General features: G+C 41.0%; 1 protein-coding gene across 1 annotated transcript; it reads right to left on the bottom strand.

Annotated features, from left to right (window-relative positions):
• Positions 1-471: 471 nt before the first annotated feature.
• pgap1 (post-GPI attachment to proteins inositol deacylase 1) lies at positions 472-19930 on the bottom strand. Its single transcript, XM_008300149.1, has 26 exons — positions 19721-19930; positions 17167-17320; positions 15033-15208; positions 14427-14598; positions 13830-13990; positions 13179-13231; positions 13031-13097; positions 12757-12862; positions 12474-12532; positions 12186-12269; positions 11806-11855; positions 11652-11703; positions 11494-11571; positions 9860-9935; positions 9708-9781; positions 9560-9611; positions 9414-9480; positions 9215-9320; positions 9054-9092; positions 8708-8892; positions 8300-8530; positions 8055-8190; positions 7729-7779; positions 7422-7633; positions 5556-5660; positions 472-5447 (listed from the first exon to the last, which is right to left on the bottom strand). Exons 1-26 carry the CDS (start codon positions 19850-19852, stop codon positions 5309-5311), a joined length of 2817 nt encoding a protein of 938 aa, XP_008298371.1. The 5' UTR covers positions 19853-19930; the 3' UTR covers positions 472-5308.
• Positions 19931-20081: the final 151 nt, after the last annotated feature.

Here is a 20081-nt window from a genome sequence, read left to right as displayed (position 1 = left end):
CCATCACCGTTCCATCATCTCCTCCAGCCTCAACCAACACTCCATGCATTCTCTAATGTCACTAGATTTTGGCCATGAGATTGGATTGATCTTGAAAATAAATTGTTCAAGTGTTCTGAAGTTGGATTAGATTAGAAAATCCAGTCTTGGTTTTGATGCAGATCAAACATTGTCTGTGTGTTGAAAACTTTCTAGCAGGATTGAGGTGATCCAAACTATCAGAATTATCCTGATCGCAGCAGAAGGCTGAATTTAAGCTGGATTTGTAATTTGTCAAGTGATACAACATTTATATGATGTAGTATATATACACACATTTATCTTTATCTTGTGCTTGATATATAACTGTTAAAGTGATAAAATTCACATTGAGCTACAGCTGGATGTTCAGTCTGTACATGAACATTGTAGTTTAAATCGATTTATATTACCCATGACATTTTATAATAACTGAACAAAAAACCCCTCCAGTTATTTTCATAGTTTTATTGAAACAACAATGGTGCCAAAAATTGCCCATTTACAATGACATCAGATAAAAATGTGAGAAATATAAAAACATCAAAGCAACCGATTTTGACACAACGCAGAAAACCTGAGGATTAAATACTCTTCCACACTACAGCCTCGCCTGAACATGTGACTGAAACAAACGAGATGTGGTACACGGTCACGTCCCTCATCCAACCGCCCGGCATGTCAGCAAGTGTCAGAGGACTAACTAGTTCTGTACGACAAGGACCAGCTAGCAGGAGGTTACGGGTTTCAAGATCCCTCGAGGCAGAAGCAAGAGAAGGGAAACTACCACTTTAAAGCACTTATAGACAGGTCTAACATTTATTCTAATTTTTGCTTCCATGTTACCAGATGAACACGGTTGAATGGGACTTCTTCATTACTCGATATTGAAAATGATGAATACAAACAACGAGGTGTCTCAAAGATAAAACAAACAACAGAAATAACCAACTTTAGTTTTGTTGAGTTTCATGTTAGTTGCCATTTAACAGTAAGAACTAACAGGAAAATAAATAAAAGACTGCATTAATGAGAGTGCTTGATTCCAAAAAGGAAATTGGTTTGGCAGTGCAAAATCTTGAACTGGGAGCCTCTACGTTTTGTTTTTTGGTAAAAGCAGCAGAAGTTTTTGGCAGCTGCACAGCAAGCTTCAAATGGATGTTTACAGGGATCTATTTTCGTGCAGTGTAGGAGATGATGCCTTGTTTTTTTTTTTCTTAGTGTGCTTTGATTCAAATGCAAAATAGTTTTGGAACGAAGCTCCTAAAAAAAGAAAGATTTCAGCGCAAAACTCCATTTACTGACTGGCATTCAGGATCTCATTAAACTGATTCTTGAGTGTCCAAGTCATGTTTTTTTCTCCCCCCTCAAAAGTAAAGATGACTTTGGGATGCTGAAATGTGTAATTTAGTTGTCAGTTAATTAGAAGACTGAAATGAATTTAAATGGAGGCATCTTAATAGGGAGTAATTTGGACAAATAATGTGGTCACTGGCTTCTTCCCTGTAAACATCTCTTCATCTGAATTGGAACTGTGGTGCCAAGTGTTGCACAAATGAACAGATATGAGACTTTTTTTTTCCACAGCTGCACAACAACAGAGAAACAACCGATTTTTTAAAACTAGTATTTAAAATTTCTTTTTTATTAAATTTGATTCCCTGATTTTTTTTTTTTAAATCTAAGTTTTCAACCTAACTGAACATATCAAAGGACTGTTAGTACATTTATTTTTTTAAAGATATGGCACAAAACACACAAGATGTCAAATCATGTTAAGTGCTAAATATTCCAGACAAACAAATCGGAAATTAAACATCGCGACTCCTTCTTCTTAAGTGTGGATTTTTCACCGTGAACAAAGAAAACCCTTGAGTGAACATTTGGAAGGACATGATCACAGTGAACACCGATACAAATTACAAGTATATTTATAGAAAACAGAACTCTCATCTCTACTGATTTGCTCTACAAAGTAGCGTATGCCACCAAATCACGACGAGGCAGACGATGTGCGTCTCAAAAGCACTAAAACTGCACCAAAACGGACGAGTGCACGGAAAAGCTGATCACTTCCACCACTAGTAATTGTACAAATTCAAACACACGTCGAGACATTCAGTGCAAGTACATTCACATTGGGAACAACGGCGGTGCCTTTGCAGAGCATGTTCGCTTATGACTGTGTGCTCGCCTGAGGGGCGAGCGTGATTGGTCCCTAATGAGCTTATCTTTAGTATCTAGTTGTTAGAAAGTCTTACTGACATGTTGAGGAATTCAGCGAGTCGACTCACTCGCGCAGAACCAGTGAAGTTACATTCACTGTAGGCCTTTGTGGCTCGGCCGAGCGCTGAATGGGTTTGGCAGGTCTGAATGATGTGCTACATACAGGAGAAAGCAGAAAGGCACGGCAGCTGCTTCGCCGACAGGAGGGGAAGGGGGAGGCGAGAGCAACGACAGAGGGACACGGGACAAAAGCAACAGCAGTATAAGACACAGTCGTCAACATAAAAAAAGGCATACAATGAAAGAAAAGAAAACTGCACTTAACGAGCGACACCAAAAGCTGGTGTTTCTGCATCATCACAACGTTTGGAATCTAATCAGTGTAGGTGACTCTTGAGACAGCACAGATAAATCATGTTAGTTACAGTTACGAATCACTCTGAGTGCAACTGAAAGTAACTGGTAACAAAAACTGAACTCAAACATTAACAGAATGTCAGGCCTACATGAATGCCATGACTACACACCAGCACACAGAAAACGTTTTCAATCACAGTTGTGGCAAAAGAATTCCCCTTCTCTGGTTTTATCCACTTCAAAAATCTTCATCAGATCAAGCAACACCTTAAATTGAAGGATACGTCCGGTGAGGTTTTATATTGATGAGTGTACACCATTAAGAAGTATCGTGTATTCAAAGGCTGATATATCGTATTCCTCTGTGCCAAACAGCTTGATTGTTGTCCTGAACACACTGCTGGATGACACCGTTCTTCAGTACATACACCCTCCAGCTGCTAGGACACCAAATGTGTTCAAGCCTGCCATGAAAGTAGTCCCCAACCGATGCTCTATTCACTTTTGGCAACATTTGCTAAAACCTGCAGCACCAAATCGTTTTTGAAAATGACGGGGGTTTAAACACTCGGTGCCACAAACAGCACATCTGAAAAAAAATGGCTCTTAAAATATTCGAAACAGAAACCATAAGAAACCCACATGTACTTTTATATGCAGAATTAACATTCAAATGGTCGCAAGATTTTTTATTTTTTATTTTTGCTAGTCCATGTGTGGTTGACTTTAGTTCACAATAGTTTTATCAATTTCAAAAGTTTGTGGACTCTGTGGTCAGAAATATTCATACGACAAATAACCAAACGTCAACACACAGTTCAGAGACACGAGACAAGTCCCCCTCAATAACCTAAATACTGCACCACCATACAAAAAAAAAACAAGCTTGAAATTCCTGTTTGAATGCCAAAGACATCTTATTACCCCCTGCTGCACATAAACAACCACATAAACTCAACTGTATGGTTAAACTATGCGTCTGTGTGTCCACAATGAAAAAAAAATCAATGAATATTAAGCATTTGTTTCCTCCCTTGATGCTAATTTTGTCTGTTTAGCACTTTTTATCTCACGATCACCTCATGAAGTGTTTGTGTAATTGCATTTAACCAGTCAACCCTTCTGCACTGCATCCGCTCTGGCACATAAACACAGACTGGGTTTGTGACATGGAGGTTTTTGGATCAAACGTTACTATTAAGGACTCGCTTCCTGTTGAACTTTTTCATGCAGCGCTGTTTTATCATAACTGGAGTTCAGCACAGTCAGGACTTCATGACGCTGATCAACAGAAGAGCTACTTCATACATTTATATCTGGAGATGTGTAAGTGACAAATTATAACATTTCTGATGTAAAGTTGATTTCAATAGCAACAATCTGTATGCATTTTATTTAAAGGAGGAAAAAAAAATCATATATACTGGTCAGTCAGCTGCTGTTTTGTTCAAACCAAAGTTATGCTACAGTCAGTTAAACTAAATACTTGTAAGGAATGAGGTGACATTATGCTCTGACCAGGGAGTTCAGAGTTTCATCTGAACTGACGGGTGAGAATAATATTTCTGATTTAAACAAAAAAACCAAACAAAAGAAACTGTGTTCTGAATCAGGAAGTAAGGCATGGTTGATGTTGGAATGAGCACGGTGAGAGAGAACAGGTAAACATGGGGGGGCTGAGTTGGACTACTTCTCAAATTCCCAGCTGCTTTCCTGCTTTTAAGCGCTTGGCTCATCTCTATACAACAGGGAAATGTGTGGCTATTATTTCTGTCCACAAGACTTTTAGATGCTTATTTTAAAACAAGCCCCGAGGCCGTTAACAGTCACTGTTGCCAATAGTAAGTGAATGAATGCACGAGTGACCTCACATCGCGAGTATCCGGTACAAGACGCACGTTTTTCGTAAAATAAATACCGCTCTCAAGTTTGACGACGCTAATGAAGCTGTTTAGCTACACCTGCAGAGATCATGGAACATCCCTCGTCTGTCTACTGGGAGAGATTCTAGAGGTTGAACATAAGCCTTTTCTAGTGCAACCCTTCTTTTTGCAGCAGCTGTGTGTTGAAAAAAAAAAAACAAGGAGAATGTAAACATGATTGCTTTGGATTTTTTCCTATGGAATGAATGCATGACACTGCCGTTGGTTCGGTGGCGGTGCTACATCAGACAACAAGTAACGGGTACAGCTCTAAGTCATTGCTAAGCAGTAGGCAGTGTAGGAGTTTACAGCATTGTGACCGCAGCGAACAATGCCACTGTTGACACGAGGAACAAGAAAATCAAAAAAAATAAAATTAGCACATGTTAACAGTAACACCCTGTTGAAAATCTCTAATATCAGTAGCTTCACTGGGTTTTTTTTTTTTTTTTGAGTTCTTGCTCCCTGAAGGCAGAGCTATAGATATACAGAGTAAGGCAAACATGGTTTCGGGTCAATCTAACGGAGCCATATTCGCACCAAATGTTCCAAGGCCATTACATCGTCTCCTTTTAAAACCAAGTGTAATTGCCGTGGAGCTTTTAGCGCTAACATAGAGCAGGCAGTTTCCCAGGCTATGTATGTCTATGGCTCTGCTCCATGGCAGCTCCATACAGAAAGTCTTCTCCGTACAAATCTGTCTCAACCGGCTTCGCTGAGTCATGCTGTGGATTAGAGAGAGGCATGTTATGGTGGAGATGGAGACTGAGACCAGCCAGATACCGTCAGAGAAGACAACACGAGGCCAGAGGGACGAGTGCTGCCAACAAGAAGTAGGACACTCTGTAGAGGTGAAGCGGAGAGAAGGTCACCATGGTGATGGCCAAGGGGAGAGGGAGGCAGGAGGCCAGAGGCAGGAGTTTACTGCAAAGGATTAGGAAACGGTTGGATACCTGTTAGGACAGCAACGCTCATAGGGAGTGTGTGTGTGTGTGTGTGTGTGTGTGTGTGTGTGTGTGAGACCGTTCATACCTGTTGCTGAGTTTTAAAGTGTTGCAGTTAATGAGCAGCATGTAGACAATAATTAGAGGCACAATGTGTGGCCAACAAGGATCAGGATCCAACTGGGCGGAGTACCTGCACAGGAGCACCACACGGGTTAAACTACAACAACAGTTTCCAAATACACCACCTCATTTTAGCATATGTTTCATAAATGATACAGATAAATCGTCCTCAATACAGGGAATTGGGTTTTATTGAGGGTATTTTTAAGACTGAGTTTAGGTAAACTAGGAACTCGCGCAATAACTGATAACAGGGAAAGTCCTGTTTTCAGCTCGACTCCAGAAACAAATCAGAGTTCAAGATTAGCTACACAGCTGCAGCGCAGGAGCCGGTAGAGATTCAGCAGCTGTATTCATCAAACATTGAAGATGCATTAAGGGTCATTCCATCTTAAACCATCAGGGGCCTTTCTGCTCACCATCCTTGATTTGCTTGAAACTTTGAAAATGATAAACTATGGATACTTAGAATGGCATCTGTGACATTGTAGCTTTAATTACTAAGTGCTTTCCAAGATAATTTATTTTTACATAGACAATTTTGGCCTTTTCTTTTTTATTTTTCCTTTTGTTCTTGTTTTGGGTTCTTTAATATTTATCCAATATGGTCACTATTCTTCATCGTCCAATGTTTAATGTTTCATTACCCATAACCCTGATCGTTGATCGTGTGGCGCTTGGTGTTGTATTTCTTCTTAATACAAAGTATAGTGTGCTTTTTGCTTTTTAATATTTGGTCATTGGTCTGAAAAATGGTGTTATTTTGTTCTTTCATATTTTCTTGATCTGTTGTTCTGTTTTTTCTTTTATTTTCCTTTTCTTACAGCTTCTGGTTCTGGTCTTACAAGTTTATAATCAAATGGAATTCAAACCAAGAGAATCCATTTTCTATAACTTCACTCTATTCACTTTCTAAGGAACTGGTGGGTACATTAGGTCCGTTGCTTTGCTTAATTTGTCTTTGGTCATTTTACCCGTATTCAGAGTGATTGGTCTACTTTTCGGGCTTTTATCTTTTTTGAGCTTCAAATGGCAATGCCCGAAAGAAAAACATGCCACAAGTAGGTCAAAGGTGAGTTTTGTGTTTTTTTTTATTACCTCAGAAAGTATTTGATGTTTCAAGCTAAAATTTTTACAAATATCTTTAAATAATTATTATAACATTTATGATGCAAAAACATGCAAATAAAAGACGGTCAAAAAGAAATTGTTCTAGAAACGATGATGGTTTGAGGTGGAATGACCCTTAAGAGATGCAGGCATAGAATGTGACACTTTGTAAACTGAAATAAGCTAATTTTAGCACATTTAATGTAACATGTATCTGGAACAGCAGGGAGGGAAAACAGACAGTATTATTTCAACTTCATATACTACTTAGCTGGAGGTGTAAATGTCTTTTTGTGTGCATTTTGTCAAAGTTAATATAAAACTAAGTTACAGCTTGCTAAGCCATACAATATTTTTTCTGCTTGATGAGCCAGAAGACAAAGGCTTTCTATATAAAAACAACAATTTCATCTGTTGGCCTCTTCAGTATATACTTTAGAATCACATCATGTTACAAGCTAAGCCTGCAGCTGTGGGATGACAGGAACACTTCAGGTAACTGGAACTTGCAATCGACTTGATTTGTATCAGTGGTTTTAACAAATCAGGTACTTAATTTCAGGTTGTTTTGGTCATTCTGCTTTAGCGTTTAAAAGTAAATATATAGTGCAATCAGCATTTTTCTGCATAAAGAAAAATAAGTGTACTTGACAAAAGACAGGCAGAGACACCTCAGCAGAGCAGCTGTTTGCTCTGTTCGCCTCATAAGAGAACACGGTACCTCAGGTTGCGGATCCAGTGGATAAGCGAGGGTGCGCTGAGCATGACAGGTAGCGTGAAGAGCGCCGATAGGCAGAGGTGGAGCTGAAGGTCCTCCCTCACCTCCTGCAGAGCGCACTCAGACAGAAGGGGGGCGCCGCTACATTCTTTAGTCTTTCTCAAGGATTCAGTATCGATTGTGCCATTTTCCGTCTCTTTGTGCTTCCGGGGTGCCTGGAGTTTGTGGAGCAGTGGATTAATTTTGAGTGTTCATTGACCCCCAGATACTAGTCGTGTTAAAGTGATATAGGTAAACCTGAGTATCTCACCAGATTCAGCATGTGACTTAAGGACCTTTCTGTCATCTGCAGCCTTAGTACCTAAGAGCAACAAGAATAGGCAGCACAACAGTGTGAGACTGGCTGCTGGCAACATGTTGATGAGCGAATAGTGTAACACTGCAACTTAGCCTATACTTTAAAACAGAGAGGGTCAGCACATTTTTAGTTTGTACAGTCTAACTGTGAAACAAACGCCTCCATTACATTCAATACCTGCTGAGAAGCTGAGATCAGCTAGGGTTACAGATTCAATATAAGGCATGAAAACTGGTTTAATTGTTGATGCAAAGTAACTGTATTCCAACAAGGTTTACCCTATAAAGGTGGAACAGAAAGGAGACAAAGATTGACAACGCCCCACAGGATGTCGCGCCCATAACAGTCAGACCCCCAGTGATGAGGATCTGGGTTCGTAGTCTCAAGGTGCCACAGTCCCTCGACACAGACGGTCTGCAGACGCAAATAAAATGAAAACAAGTGTGAGTGATCAAGAATGCCAAAAGGCCAACCGTTTACATTTTGAAATTACACACGTCTATAAATAAATGTTTGGGTCTACCTGTGCAGTGGAGCTAATATTAATGAGATCAGTCGTATGATGAGACGGAGCAGCGTGCTGCCCCAGTATGCCACGGCTGCCCCCAAGATGTAGAGCAGAGGGGAAAGAAGGTGGGGCCATTCTTCAGCTGGTGGGACTCCTTCATGAAATGTCCCATCAGGGAAAGTTGGGGTGAGTGTATCCATCGGTGGGAGGTAAAGAAAGGACCGCACCTCGTGAAAACAGCTACAGCTGAGGAGGAACAAGGGAAAATAATTCTGTGTGTTTTGAGAACATCTGGCAATCTTTCTATGACATTCCAATTAAAGTAAGAGGACGATGTGATGTGATAGGAAGGTGCTGAAAAGGGTTGCAATTGATGTCAAAGTTCTGTTTCCATTTTTCAACAATGAGCTCCCAAAATCGTACCTCAGGAAGATGTGCAGAATATATACAGGTATGTTGACTTTGTGAGGCTGCAGGCCTTTGGCTACCACCAGGCTCATGGCTGCAGCTCTTCTCGATTTCCAGATGGAGGACAGCTGCCCCCCACAGGCCAGGAGGAGGGTAACAGCGGTGTACACTGGCACCATGGGACCACAGAACCTCAGAATCTGCCAGACAGGAAAGAGCTGATTAGACCAGGGCTTTCTCCATCTGAAGCACTGCTCATGAAGAACAATAAATGTATGTAAAGTTGGTATTTTTGTTTAAAGATATTTTAAAGTGTTTGAGCAGCAATGGTTTAAAAGATCTTGTTTGTTTGCCGTCATACCTGCCCCAGAACCTTGGGTAATGAAGCTCTAATCGACACCTGAATCACAGGATAAATCATTAAGTTAAAATGTTAAAATGATGATTAAAAAAAATGTTGGTCACAAAAACTTCCTCAGGATGGAGGAGGCAGGACTTAATTCAGTAGCTAAGGAGTTGTACCTTATACTGGCAGTTGGGAGCAGTGTGGAGCTGCAGGAGGACACCTGAGGTATTGTCTGGACGACTTGTATGTAGCATCCCTGAGATTTCTGTCACTGACGGCACACTGGCAGATAGATCACATCAAGTTATGTCAGAACAGGTAAATATGACGTGTAAATGTGGCAGCAGCTTAGAGACAAACACTTTTAAAACTCACCTGACTGTAGTTAAAGAGTCCTCTCGAAACCACGGCACTTTTATCCTGTACACATTTGGCAATCTATCTGCAGACAGACACCAATATTTATTATTATCACATGTCAGCATGTGCTCCTGTGTGTATGCATCAAAAGACAGTCTTACCTTTATTTACTTTGCACTGGCTGGCAACATTAATTCTGAAAGCCTGGTAGACCTAGACACAAAGAGGTGTTTAACATTTAGTGACATTGCAAAACAGAGATGCTGATCCTGGCAAGAACATTAAAAAAAAAGTACATATGAAAGTTACTTGGTGAAAGTGTTGCAGTTCGATGGTGTGAAGAAGGCCAGAGGAGTTGACTGTGACATCGCTGGCAGCCAAACCTAGAAAACCAACAGTTACTGAGAAGTTTCTTTTGACTTGCAAGTTTGTGAATGAGTGTCAACAGGAAGACAACTCACCTAAGGACAGGACGTGTGGCACCGGGACCGATAAAGTCTGAGATTCCTGTCTCTGCCACTCGCACTCCACTGTGAACTGTAGACCAGAGAGGCAAACAGACCTTAACCAAGTACTATGGATAAACTAGCATTAGCGATAATTCAAAATGAAGGCTAACTTTAAGCTTGGTTTCTTTGCCTGTTTATTCTTATGGCCATTTTTGCTAGATGGTCTCAGTCTTTTACATAAAAATGATTGTTACTGGTTACATTTGTCATTCATGAAGTCTGAATCCTCTGATTCTACTGGTGGCTGTGATTGACCCAAAGAATCTACACTGTGGACTTGAGTGCACTAACCAGAAACAAGGATGGGTACACACTGCTGTCCTTGTAGGAGCTGTGGACAAAATCTACTGCAAGTATGCTGGAAAGCTGCTAAAAGCTCATGAAAATCAGGCACACATGGACATTGTTATCTACAATGGTGAGTTACTGTTTGACTGAACGAAACCGAATGCAATGCAGTGATTTCATGTCAACTGCAGGCTATGTACAGCATTTTGACAGAATTGCATTTCCAGTGGTAGAAGAATAAGACACCACTACCATCATTTAACCTTCATGCATATAGATGTTTGTACTGCGTCTCTTATAAAAGTCCTTAAAATGATCTCAGATTGAGAAGCACTTATCCTAAACTAATGCCAAACTTGTGTTACCATGCAAGCTGAACAAAACCAAGCAGCTCTGTGTACCCACCAGATGCTTAGAATGGTCAGTTACACACACCAGGAGTCACCCATTCACTACGGGTTGTGCAGAGTACAGCATGACTGTGATGTTTCAAATATTGAGACGCAAGCATAAGCACTGAGCCATGGACAAGCTACAGGTGTGGATAACAAAAAAAATGCGTGCATTGGACCCAGTCACCTGGGAATAAAGAATAAATAAAATGTATACTCAAGGAAACAGTTAATATCGCACTGGAGCATCAGCATCTCAGACCAAACAAAGAGGCATGTCAGCAACGCCTCCCCCCTCCCTTCATGTTTCAACTACAACCAGAAAGGTTGAGTACATGACAGCCAAAGCTAGCACTATAACATACATTGGATGGCGCTAATGAGCTGTTGCCAACTTGTTTAACATCACCTCCACCCGTCTCTTTACACAGGTCCACTCTAGTCTGCGTATGGAAGACATGGACGGCATTGGACAGAGCAGAACAAACACAAGCGGGGGGAAGGAGAAGCAGAGGAATATAGCAAAATAGCAGTAGTACTGAGATGTAATTAAATACAAGCAACAAAGATACAAGACTTTGGTTAACATGGCAGCGGTTGAAAGCTCTGGACAGCACTTTGACCTCTACAGTGTGGTGTGGGAGTTCACTACCGGTCTGTTTATAAATGCGGGGACAGCCAACAGTTTCAAAGGGTGGGACTCGTGCACTAGCATGCACTAATATGATAATCCCATTTGAGGCTTTTTACTGTTTCTACCCTCAGGATGACCAAGCATAACAGATAGAGACGGACAGATAAAGCAAACACAGAGCATCAAATACATTGTTCTTTGAGAGAGAAAAGCAAAGATGACCTACGAAGGCTAATGTCAAAATAACACGTCCTCATTTAGTCTCCAAGTACCTGTCTGCCATTGAGGTTGGAGGCCGAAACAACCAGATGAGTAACTGAAGACAAGTCACTGAGACTCAGAATGAGGACCTGAGGGGAATAACAGACGGTTATCAGCAACCGACAGGCAGCAGATCGGATTGGACGAAGTCTCTTCATGGGATAACTACCTTGTATGGTGGCAGAAGCTCACTTCCCATGGACAGATCCACTGCATGCACACTGAACATTAAAACACAGAATTTTTCACATTGCAGACAAATAAAAACACTGATTGTGGTTAAAGGTTGTGGTGAAAGAGGTTAACTATAGTCAGATTCTAACCATGAAGAACCGTTCTTCTGCACACAGCCATACACCCAGCTAGTCATCTCCTGCAGGACAACAAAAATAAACGGAAATCATCTCTAACTTGGAAAACCTGATAATATTACAAGTACAGAGCATACCAATTACTCTCGTTTCTGCTCAAGTGTGTAGCTTTTGCACTTAATTCTTAGACAACATGTTATCCTGACAATAAAACTGACCTACCATCTGATTTGTCGAACTTTAGTCAGATATATGCATCTATATGAATCATTGACAAGATACAGGTAGCCATGAAAAAGTCTGACAACAATCAAGCAAAATGAAGCTTTGCAACGCCTGCAGCTCAGTGACTGAGGGATTACAGCATTATCACAAGAGCACTGAAAACTCACCAGGTTGTTGCTCCGACAGTAGAAATGACTGTAGGCTTTCCTGCGACTCGACAGAGCAAACAGAAAGTATTTGACTTGTCCTTCCTGCCGTGAAGAGCAGAGCACCGTTGAAGACACATTTCTGCTTTTAGATTGTTAGTCAAGTAACTGGGTTGTACATGGCTACACAGAAGTCTTTAAGGCCGCAATTATTTGTATTAGATAAAAACCTTTTACAGTTTCCTTCAGTAAATGGGTTTTGACTGGTTGTGAGGAGTTCATTTATTGTACTAAATCAAAGTCTGGTACCTTTGGAGTGCTGTAAGCCAGACGTAGTGTGTTAACTTCACTCCATGCTTCAGGAAAATCTGGAAAATGGAAATGAAAATAAGAACAGGACACAGACAGTCAAAATTGCTTCTTAGAGTTAATGGAGATAAAAAAAAAATTTAAAAATACAAAGCACATCTACAGAAATGGCTCGACGAAGTACACGGGCAGGATGGTGGCCTAAACAAGGAATTAATGAAGTCTACATTCAGGATTTCTCTGTTTATTAAAGCCTCTCCAGGTTAAAGTGTTCGTCTCTGACCGAGGATTGAGATGGAGGTGTCTTGAGTTTCTCCCAGCATCCTGACAGGGTGTCTGATGAAGTGATGGTTGAGCACGATCATTTTCTTCTCCATGTTTTCTGTGAACTATTGAGAACAGATACACCAGGTATGAGCCACGAGACTAATCTCTGATATGGTAACATTTTTCTTCTATAAGCACCCCTCCATGTTTCCTCACATTACATTTTTCAAAAGAAAAGAAAGATCATTTAAAAACCAATTTTAAAAAACAAGCTTTTTTTTTTTCCTGACCTGTCTGGTTTCTGGATCGATGAGGTCAAAAAATGCCCTCACAGTAGCAAGAACCAGCTCTTTGCACCTAAAACCCAAAGCAAACCATCTCAATAACGTTCAAATATGGCTGAAACTGTATCGCCAAACTCAATGCAAAGCCTTTTACCAAACAATGGATAGATGATCAGTGGACACCCATGTCCTGGGAACTGCAGTTACCTTGGAAAAGAAAATAAGATATTGAAACAAGATACTGTTGTAAAGAGGTTCTTAGACTGTGTTCCACTACCCATACAATGATATTATTTAGTAAGCCAGAAAATGTAAAAACTCAAAAATACCAGGATGTCCTGGTACATACGGTTGGATTTCGCACCCTCTGTTCAGGCACATACGTCATGGTGTCTCACACCAGCATAAACAAGGTTGAGTTGCCGAGATGGACAAACAGATAACCGCTCATTTTGCACTGGAGAGTTAAAGGTTGAAGTCGTATGTCCCAATAGTATGTATACTGCATGTAACAGTACGTCCTTTGTTAGGGCAGCTGTCGTACATACTTAAAGCAGAAATACAGCGTGTGACATAGAACGCAGCCTTTTCCTGGTGAAACTAAATAAAATAAATGAATAAAACACATGTAATATGAAGAAGTCAGGATCAAATAGACTCAACAGAGCTCTTTTCCCAATAAACAGCCCCATGAAGAAGATGCTACACCTGAAAGTAGGGACTATTACGAGGCATAGATTAAACATGTGGTCGAAGAAGGCCAGATGATATGGTCAAGAGCAACTTAAACACAAACAACCCGTACCACCAGCGACAGCTTATTACGGTCTCCTCGGGGACAAGGAAGGGACGTCAGGCCAGAGCGGACCTGGTAGTCACGGTAACCACCTCCGACGGACAGAACTGTGACATTCCTGAGCTTGTTTGCCTGGTTCACCCACTTCTGTCTCACAGCTGAGTAGAAATCTGCACACGAGAGGAGAAAGAAACGATGCAAAACATCCATCCATTATCTATACACCTCTTAATCCTCACTAGGGTTGCGGGGGGGCTGGAGTCTATCCCAGTTGACTTAGGGTGAAGGCAGGGGACACCCTGGACAGGTCACCAGTCTATCACAGGGCTACACTTAGAGACAGACCAAGCACACTCACATTCACACCTACGGACAATTTAGAATCACCAATTAACCTCAACATGGTTTTGGACTGTGTGGGAAGAAGCTGGAGACCCACGCAGCAAATTCCACGCAGAAAGATCCCGGGTGTCCTCACTGGGATGCAAACCCTTCTAACTGCGAGGCAACGGTGCTAACCACCGAGCCACCTTGCAGCCCTTACTGTAAACAGTTCTGTCTATATTTCCATTTATGAATGAGTCACAGTAATAGAGTTTTTCCTACCCAGCAGGTATGGGTCCAGGGCCAGCACTGGAGCCTGGTGAGGGGAGGCCTGGGTGATGATGAGGCTGACCAGGTTAGTGTTGAAGCGAGGCAACGTGAACAGCGCTCGGGCCACCACCCCTCCCATGGAATGACCAACAAGCACTACGCTCTTCGGGGGGGTCTTCAGGTGCTGTTAGACAAGAAACTGGTTATGTCTTTGTGTTTTCTGCTGTTTGGAACTCCAACTTCTTGTTCTCTTGACTCCATGTATAGCATGTGTTGCTGTGACCTCTGAAGGCTGCTCCTTCATAAATAAATCACCAGTTTGTCTTAACAATGTGAATATTTAGTGTACAGTGGAATAGTTACTGGTTATTTTGATTGCATTCTTGCACTGCATTCAGTAATCTAATAGCAAGTTAATTTATTCCACTGTTATTTTGTCAACTTCTTCACAACTGTGAGATGTGCAAGTCAGCAGGATTAACTGAATGCCTGCATGCACAAGTAGAAGGTGATGGAATAGGATATGCACGTGATGTGTGTCCCCCTGAAATGTTACTCCACCAGCAATCTGGAGTAAATTAACCCCGTCTGACGAGCAGATGATATTTGAGGCCTGACCTTGTAGAGCCTCAGGATGGCTTTGATGCTCTCGTGCAGGAAATGTGTCTGCCTGAGCAAACTGCCGCCGTAAAGGGCCACCAGCTCCTCGTTGAAGTCCACAGTGAACACGTTGAAGTGGAGACCTGCTTCCATGTTTTCGGCCTTCCTCAAGGCGACTGAGCCCAGGGAGCGAGCTTCATAAAGACAGAAGATGGTGTCAAACAGCTGTGTTGTAGTGAATTTGTATAAATCAGAGCATAAAACCGCAAAACGTTGAGTGAAATCATGCAGATGTGGGGTCAGTACTACTCCTGTGCTAATTAGTGCCATATGTTCAGCTATGCTGCTCTGCCAAACGACACACTGCAATAATTATTTATGCACAGCTCTTACGTGAAAATTATTCTTTCATATTTAAATTATTGATTAAAGTCATCGTGTCTTGAGCTTTCTTTAGATCCTCAGGGCAGCTCTTCCTGACCTAAAAAAAGAAAACTCTCACTTTGCTATCGTTAAATTCACACAGATGGGACCAGTTTCCGATATGGAAAACCTCTGAACACGCAGGTCTGATCTGACATTTAAACAAACAAACAAAAATACAAATAAAAATTCATCAGCTTGAAGGTTGTGAATGCAGGAAAAGAAACGCTGAGCAGCAGAGCGCATGCACCGTCTTCACACACAACGCAGTGTAACGGGAAAATGTGTTTGTCTTCACATGAATAGAAGCGCGGGTGTTCTCCTCCTACACACAACTGATAGCAAGAACCGTGGAGCAGCATCCTCTCTGGTGTCATTAAGAGCAGAACTGAGTTATAAGTTAGAAATTATCCATATCGCTACAAGGTTAACTGACAAAAAGACCCAAACTAACAATCACACCTTTTACTACAGTCTGATTATCTTTATATTAACATTTGCTCAAACAGAGGACCCCTGAAAAAATCAAACACACATATTTTATACAAATGTAACTCTTAAAAACAGTTAAGCCATTTTCTGTAACAGCTGGACACTGCAGTTTTTAACGCATGTTACTTAACAGGAGAAAATCGTGCGTGTGTTGGAGGTTATTTTCAGCCACGGATTAATACTTTATTTGGTGCTCTGGTGAGTATTTCTGGCAGTGGGACAGTGTATGTAGGACTGAATCAAAATAAACCACAGTGTGTGTGTGTGTGTTCATAGTAATGACTGAACATGTCACCCAGCGCAACACGGAGGCTCGCTGATGTATTTTTTAGAGTTTATGGACAACAATGGAGCTCTCTGGCACAGAGGAATAAGAAACATCTGGCTGTGGACACACACAAACGAACAATAAATGGGTCGTTTAGGTATGTGCAGTGGACTGACAATAAGAACAAATATAGAATATCACACAAGCTCTACCTTTTAGTAAATGGTTGTTAAAGCTACAGATGTGCTTAAAATGACACAAGAGCCTCCTCGAAACAAAATCATATGGTTGGAAACTGGGTGCCAGTTTTTCATGATGAATACTTTTACATACAAACATTCCAGCTCCGCGTACACAATACACACTGAGGAAACACAACATCTGTGGTGTGACAAAGGTCAAACATTCACGGCCTTAAAAGACTCAACATTTGTGTTCCAAACTGTAAAGGACGGTGTGCTTGTGAGTCAGAAAGAAAGCCATCAATAGGAAGTATGAAGTTGTTACAAAATCTCACACAGATGAAATTATTTTAAAAAATGTAAATTAAAATCAGCTTCTCCTTGTTGTGCGTCTGGATGCCTTTGCTGTCTGTAGCCTTACTGCACGACTTTCACCTCCCTGGCTTTGTCCCGGCTCCTCTGTGGTTTCTGATTCAATGCTAACACTGCAATCTATCTATGAGCAACTTTATTCAAGGATTCTTTCTTGTTATACCAGGACACGTTTCCACATGACATGGCATGAAATTAGTACTCGGGTCCCGGTTGTAAGCCAATAGAAATAAATAGAGAGAAATAAGGAAAAAATAAAGAAGAATAAAAAATAAGAATAAAATAGGACAAAATAAAATAAAGAAGAAATAAGGGAACTTACAAGCACTATAAAAACAATATAGACAAGTGTTTACCAGCAATAAACAGATAAATAAATAGGCATGCTTGCAAAATGTGGTTGTTGTGCCCTTACCTTGTTTGTAACTTCCTGCATTTCCAGGCAGGAACAGCACAGGGGCACCGGTGAGTTTAAGGGCTCGGGTCTCCTGGGCGTACAGACCCTCTCCATACAGGTAGAGCCCGTATGCTGGGTACAGTCTGGCCACGCGACGAGGCAGAGCAACACGCTGTGAAAGCACCACAGACCCACACAGACATGGATTAGGAGGTGAAGCCCCCATGTGCTCACCTTCAGTCTCACACAGTTCATTAACCTGTTGTCACATTCACCCAAACATCATACAAGTCACACCATAAAGCAACTACAGCTGTGTGTGCATCCACTCCACATCTGGCTGACCCCTCATTACCTTGCTGCATTGTTATAAATACCTACACTTAGTTCTGGCTTTATGTGAGAAGTTAAGAGATGCCAAATTGATGCAGTCTGGTATAGTTGACTATTAACCCTTTAAAGCCGTGTGAAACCTTTGTTTATGGCAGTGGCATCTATAGACAAACACTACATTTGGACTGGGAAACAGTGATGAGCTAACATGAGCAGCCAACTAATGAAGTTGGAATAAAATCAGAAAAAAAATGCTATTTTTACATGTTATTAAATTGTCGAAAAATTGTTTTTCCCTGTTGATAAAATGTGAGAATTTACTATTTTTGTCAGATTTTTTTTTTCTTTTCTTTTCTTTTTTTTTTTAACTGTAAAGCAGACCAGAAATTTTACCTGTAAATCAATATCCCAATTAGGGCTGCAGTAATTCATTATTTTTTCTATGTCTCAATGAACTGATTGTCTATAAAATGTCTGAAAAAAGTAAAAAACGTTTCCCAAAGCTCAAAATAGCATCCTTGACTGTCCTGTTTCACAAAGACTTTCAGTTAGTGAAGTAAGGAAACCACAAACTATTCACATTTATGAACCTGAAATCAAAGAATTTAATTCATTATGAAACTGCTCATTGCAGCTCTAATCTTTTCACTACACCTGAACAATTAATTGCCTCCAAATCAAAAAAACACATTATAAAACAAAGAATTAGCAGATCGCAAAAAATATATATTATATAAAAAAATATATATGTGCAATACTTAGCTGCTGCTTCTAAGTAGAGCTGCAACGATTAGTCCATTAATCGACTAGCTGTCATTAACTGGCAATTAATTTGCGAATATTTTCTGTTAATTTGCAAATTTACGGGAAAAAAAAGGTAAAAATTCTCTGATTTGAGCTCCTTATAGGAGGTATTTTCTGGCTTCTTTTATCCTCTATGACTGTAAAGTGAATATTTTGGGGTTGTGGACACAAAAAGACATTTCAAGACGTCAACTTGGGTTTTAAGAAATGCTGATCAACCTTGTTTTTATACAGTTTCTGGCATTTTAAAGACCAAAAAGTAACTGATTAATCTAGAATAACTGACAGAATAATCAGCAGTGAAAATCATGAGTTGCTCCTGTTTCAGTGTCACAGATTGTTGACAAAAAGGTCTCATTATTATCTTATTGGAATGATTTTATTTCTTTTAATGGCATTACTTTATTTATTGATAACCCACTGGCAGGCTTTCTATGCCATTTGAAGAAAAAAAAAAAACATCTTTTAAACAACTTATATCTTGACGGTCTCATCTTTGCATAAGAATATAGAACAGCTGATGTTTTGATGGCGTCTCTTGTGGTAATGATCTATCACACGCTTTTAATCTATTATTCAATTAATATTCAAATATTAAAGCTTTAATAAATAATATACATATATATTGCATATCAAAATATTCATTAGGAATTTACAATTAGGTACATCGTTCAGTCATTTGACTTTTCTTGCCTTAATCTAAACATCTGTTAGAAGTGTTCAATGACTATTTATTTCCTCTCCTGTCTGCCCAGTGTTCATCACAAACACTCAGCCAGTCCTGATCAAGAAACCATCTCCATGAACCAATATTTTTTCTACAACTGGGAGCCTTTTATTCATCTCCTCTCACACACAACACACAAGGGACACACTCTGGGCTGTGTGGACTGAGGCTGATGTCCACACACAGCACTGCCTCCAGCTGTGCCCCACTTCTGGACAGATGCACACATCAGGAAGCATCACGGCGACCACTACCAACATCCTAACAGCCCATCATTCACCTGGCCTGTAGTCTGGGTGTTTGTCACACGCCGGTATCAGGCTGATCGTGACCTGCTGAGAGGATTCAAGGATCAGCAGTTACTGTATGCTTCCATAACCTGGCTAACTGGAGAACCTCATCCTCAACCAACACCTCCAGCGACACAGGTGAGCTGCGTGACGCCACCGAGGGAGCACGTGTGCCCGGCTGCACGGCCACACACACACCTGGCGGTACTCAGCCAGGTAACGTTAGCGACGGTTCAGGAAGTAGCTCAAAACACACCTGACAGCCACATTTCGTGTCCAGTCAAGCATTTTTTCGCGGTGTTAAGATAAAGGAACCATTAAGCGAGATGTGTGTAGCCTCCTCAGAAAAAAAAAATAGCCATTAGCTTGGCTAATTTATTTATAGCGCTTTGAGTGCAGTAATTAGCCTGGTACTCACCCGATACTCTGGGTATTCAAACATATAGGTCATGCTGCATCTGTTCTCCTCGAAGCCAGTTAGCAACTCTCGCAGGCCGACCGCCAGCAGCCCCAGAGCGACTCCGTAAAAGGCCACAGTGGCGAGTTTCATGGTTCAAATCTTGAGGGTGGCTTTTAAATTTTACAGGTGTGCAAGCTCCATGTTTCGGTTTTCATCCTCTTTCCACCCTGCCAGGCGAGACGCCACACAGGCTGTCAGACACACCGGCTGAAGCTCACAACAGGAACCACTACACAGCGGAAGTGACTGGCAGGCCGCTCCGCCAATTACAGGACAGCATCGACGACAGCGGACCAATGGGAGAACTGATAGCAAATGA

This window comes from Stegastes partitus, unplaced genomic scaffold (genome assembly GCF_000690725.1).
Source record: "Stegastes partitus isolate 25-593 unplaced genomic scaffold, Stegastes_partitus-1.0.2 Scaffold1503, whole genome shotgun sequence".
NCBI lineage: Eukaryota > Metazoa > Chordata > Actinopteri > Pomacentridae > Stegastes > Stegastes partitus.
Note: the sequence above shows the minus strand (reverse complement) of the source record. Positions and strands in the feature narration are given on the sequence as shown.